Source organism: Pseudophryne corroboree, chromosome 1 (assembly GCF_028390025.1).
Source record: "Pseudophryne corroboree isolate aPseCor3 chromosome 1, aPseCor3.hap2, whole genome shotgun sequence".
Classification (NCBI taxonomy): domain Eukaryota; kingdom Metazoa; phylum Chordata; class Amphibia; order Anura; family Myobatrachidae; genus Pseudophryne; species Pseudophryne corroboree.
In genome coordinates, this window is record NC_086444.1 from 392,323,901 (window position 1) to 392,328,728 (window position 4,828).

A 4,828-nucleotide genomic window follows, 5' to 3' on the forward strand; every position below is an offset into this window, starting at 1 on the left:
TTTATGTTTTTAAGTAAAGCAAAAAAAACAAGTAACAATGTGCCTGGAACAAACCATGTTGCCATGCAAGGAGAGCAAATACATGTGTACAGTATTTTTTCTGTGCAGGGTAAACACTAGCTGCTTTTGCATGCATCCCATTAATGTTAGCTTTATTTTTACACTGCAATTTAGATTTCAGTTTGAACACACCCCATACAAATCTAAATCTCTTTGCACATGTTACATCTGCCCCACCTGCCGTGCAACATGGTTTTGCCCAGTTGGTTGCTTTTTTGCTTTACTTACAATCATGAATCAGGCCCAATATGTACCCCAAATCCATCATAACCTGCAGTCGTTCAATAAATTGTACCATTCAATGTGCTGCACATCAAATGGGACGATTCCGCATCCAATGCAAATATAGTTACATGTTGCATGTATTGATATATTGCGCAGTAGTACTGCAGAACATGCAGTACGTACTGCAGAACATGCAGTGCAGATGCAATGTGTCATTACACAGCAGTGCTTCATTGCTGGAACACAGCATCACATACCCAGCTTTAGAAAAGTTAGTATTAAATTGTAGCAAAATTAATGTGTTCCAATGAGTTTAGATTTGCATCATGAGAAAAAAAATGTTTGCATGGGATGTGGGGAAGAGCAGGAAGGAGTGTTGGTGTTTCCAGCACAGTGTGCACTGTGTGTAAAAATTGCAGAGCAGTGCCGTAACAATATTTTATTTGGTAATGCTAAATTATTGTAATAGGATGAGTGGAGGGTATCCGAATGACAGATCTACACTGTCTTGATAGACAACCAATAGGATAACACCATACGGTTGACAAGCATTAGAGCAACATGGTCAGAAGTTTGACAGGGTCAAAGGGTCAACAGGTTCAATAGGTCAACATAACAATAGTTGACAAACATGGTAGACACAATTGTTTTTTGGCTTTCCACATATTTTAAAATGTTTGCTTTATTTACCATTCACATGGACTACAATTGGGGAATAGTAACCTGTGCTGAGCTCAGCAGTAGCAGAGTAAGGCACCTTGTCCGAAGCACACTGAGCGATGCAAGACCACAAGGGTCTACGTTTGATATAATAGGGGTCACATATTGTGAAACATAGAAAATGATACCAAAAAACTTGAAAAACTTGTGTCGTAATTTGCTGTGTCTACCATTTCTATGTCGACCTTTTAACCGTTAACCTTTTGTACCTGTTAACCTTTTCTACTGTCTACCTTTTCCATGTCCACTTTTTGACCCTGTTGACCTGATATGCTTGTCCACCATATGGGGTCCACCTAATGACTGTGTATCTAATTCCTGTAGCTCTTGTATACCACACCCGATTGGAGAGGGGCAGAGGCAACTTTAGCAAGCAGAGTGATGTAACGCTATTTACTGTAAATCCTATAAAAGTCTTCTGCATTTTAGCCTGATCTTTGGTTATCACCTTACCCTTTAAATGAGACATTTTTTGTATCTAACTTTTACTCTTTGATAGAAAAGTTAATTTCTACTGTAGTTTACAAAGTCATCTCCCAGGAAGATTTGTATCTTTAATTATGTTGAGCTGTCAATGCTGGTGCACTGGTGTGATACCAACAGATTTTTTTGATGAGTATCATTAAGGTGTCATAAATTACCAGACAATAGCCCCCTATCAAGGGCATAAGTACAGGAAACAATGGAAGGCAGTTGCCTCTGGATGATAGCCCTAAAAGGGGCACACCGGCCTCCTCCATTGCTCCAGGTTTTGCTTTATGCATACCAGAGCAATAATAAGCACCTCCTCCTTCTTCCCGTCGGGGTACTGCAGGGATGGTGAAAGTGAATGTGGAGGGGGGAGTGTGAATATGAATGTAATCTGCAGAAGGAAGGGCCCCTCCCGCAGCAGCTAGCACCTATTGGTACATACTTCCTTTTGAGTGCACACTCCCGTTACCCTAATGTCCCATAGACAACTGCACAGGGGGACCATGTCTTCCATAGCAGATGACCCAGGCTGGGATTCTCTAACAAGCTCGGGCCCTGGTAATTAATAAACCCAAATAGCTGCTCCCTCGGAGAGAGTGTGTATCTAGGTGCTTCTGGGATGGGGTGGGGGTGTTGGTAGTGATTGCAAGTGGAGGGGAGACACCAACAACTATCTCAACCCTGTGCTCTTAGTATGAACTTATGTCCCTGTCCACTACACTACAGAAATGCAAAGTCCAGGTATAGGGGAAAAAATTATTCCCCTTTGCCTTGACAATGCCACAGAAACACTAGTAGGACTAGAATATGGAAGATAATACTAAATGTATTGTACTCAAGTTATGCCATCCTGGCTTTAGTAAATTCAAGTATGCCCTCATTTGATGTAGTAGTACTGTTCAAGATTATGGTTGTGATTAAGAGCCACATGCACTCCGCATATAATTCTGATGTTCATGTTGTTGAGCTTTTTTGTTTTCAAGTCTAAACATTTCTAGAAAGTCCTACGGTGCATGCATTACATAGAGCGTATGCACAATGGTTCATCAAGTGGGCGTATTATGGGAGTGTAATGGGCATGACAGTGAAAGCGGCTACATACACAGATGCACAGTCAGAGGCCTAGGGGGTCATGGTCAGAAGGCGTAACTGCACCTGTCACTGGGCTGATGCAAGTTTTGATGGTGCGTCTGATGGTGGCATATAAGGAAGCACCAATTGGTATTATAGCATGCATAAAGGCTAAAAGGGGGCATCTCAGTCCTTGCGCGTTTGGCCACCACAGGGATGGAGTTTGTATCAGCATTTGCATAAAGTCGCAGATGGCTGACTGCCAATACATGCTGCTGCATGTGCTCTGTTGCTAGATTTACTAAGATGAATAAAAAACAAAATGCTATATTATGAAAATTCAAAATCTTTAATGAAAAAATAGAAAATAAGGTACAGTATACTTTTTGTTGCATAGGCATACAAATTACTGATACCGATGTTAGTATCTGATCAGCCCAAAACATTCCAAAGTAATCTCAGGACGGCGGTGAGAAAACCTCGCCTACAGTTGGGCTCAGGTATTTGTTTTATATCCCAAATTATATTGAGTCATAGTTTATGTAATTTTAGCTTTAGCTAATATTCCAAGATAGTGCTGTTATATAAGAATGTTGCCATCATTAGACTTATTGTGGCTGATGCAGAATTGAGTTAATTTGCCAATCACATCTTGCAACTTTTGTACTGTGTGTGTTATGGAATCAAGCATAAGCAAGACATAAGCGATTAGATTGCCTCTCCATTTGTGATTAAGTAGGCAGAACTTGGCTGCTACAGTGCATTGCATATAGCTAAGGATAGTGCTGGTGATGCAAAGCATATGGATAGGGGTGCTGCAGATGTAGAAATGCAACCAACTCTACATACAAATGAATAATTTCACTTAGTTCCATGTAGCAATTGCATCTGACTTGCATTCAGTCATGCATAGGACCATATATTTTTTTTCTTCTAATTTTAATGATAAATTCTAATCACCAAGCATTGTTTTAATTATAATCTCTTTCTGTTTCCAGAAAATGATTGGCAGAAATGAGTCTACAGTCACCGAGGTTTGGATAGTAGGACTTCCGTCTGTTCATGGAAGCAGAATTTTGTTCTTTAGCCTGTTCCTTGCCGTCTATGCTTTTGTAGTTACTGGAAACCTGTTGATGATTTATTTGGTGTTGAGTAGAAGCCATCTTCACACTCCAATGTATCTTTTCCTCAGTAATCTCTCATCAACAGAAATTGTGTTCACCACAAATATTGTACCTAAGTTTTTGAAGGTTTTATGGTGTGGTGGTGACAAGATTTCAATTATTGGGTGTTTGACTCAGTTCTATGTATGTGGTTCTATAGCTGCTACAGAGTGTTTTCTTCTTACTGTTATGTCTTATGACCGCTTTGTGGCCATTTGTCATCCATTGCATTACAACGTCCTCATGACCAACAAATTGTGTTGTGAGATGGCTTCTTGTTGTTGGGCTGGCGGTTTCTTCTCAATGTTAACAACTCTAATTCTGGTTTGCAAGTTACATTTCTGTGGTCCGCATGTGATTGATCATTTCTTCTGTGACTTTGCTCCCATTTTGAACCTCTCTTGCTCTGATACTTTTGTTGTCAAACTAGAGACTTTCATTTTTACTTCCTCTGTGACCCTCTTCCCATTCATGTTTATTATTGGCACTTATATATGTATCATTATCACAGTACTTAAGATTCCCACCTCCACTGGTAGGCAGAAGTCATTTTCTACCTGTAGCTCCCACTTGGCAATTGTTTCAACATACTATGGCACTCTGATTACTGTGTATGTTGTGCCTTCTAGGCAGCAATCAAATTCCATTAATAAGATTTTGTCACTAATGTACACTATAGTAACTCCAGTGTTTAACCCTATAATATATAGCTTAAGAAATAAAGAAATAAAGATAGCTGTTCTAAAAACCCTGAGGAAAGCCGGGTGACTATAACACAATGCTGCACGGTTTTGTAAATAACTTTCACAAAGTTGCTGAAGTGGATAAACAAATACATTTTATTAGAAATTGGGATGCACATTAGTAAAAGTACTTCACAACCTTTAGTCCTCTCACACCAGATTGAAAATCACATACAAGATAAACTTCTTTGATAAAGTGCACGATTTGCATGCCTGTATACCTAAACACCAGCGCTAAGCAGCTTCCACAGTATCTATCTATCTATCTATCTATCTATCTATCTATCTATCTATCTAATTTCTTGCAGTGCTGCGGTCAGGTCAGAACTGCGCATGCATATGCACCGCAATGCACAGGTGCATCGCACGGGTACA

At 39.8% G+C, this 4,828-nt stretch overlaps 1 protein-coding gene across 1 annotated transcript; it reads left to right on the top strand.

The window, feature by feature from the left end:
- Window positions 1-3,899: 3,899 nt before the first annotated feature.
- LOC134954757 (olfactory receptor 6N1-like) lies at window positions 3,900-4,478 on the top strand. The gene has a single exon (XM_063938674.1). It carries the CDS (start codon window positions 3,900-3,902, stop codon window positions 4,476-4,478), a length of 579 nt encoding a protein of 192 aa, XP_063794744.1.
- Window positions 4,479-4,828: the final 350 nt, after the last annotated feature.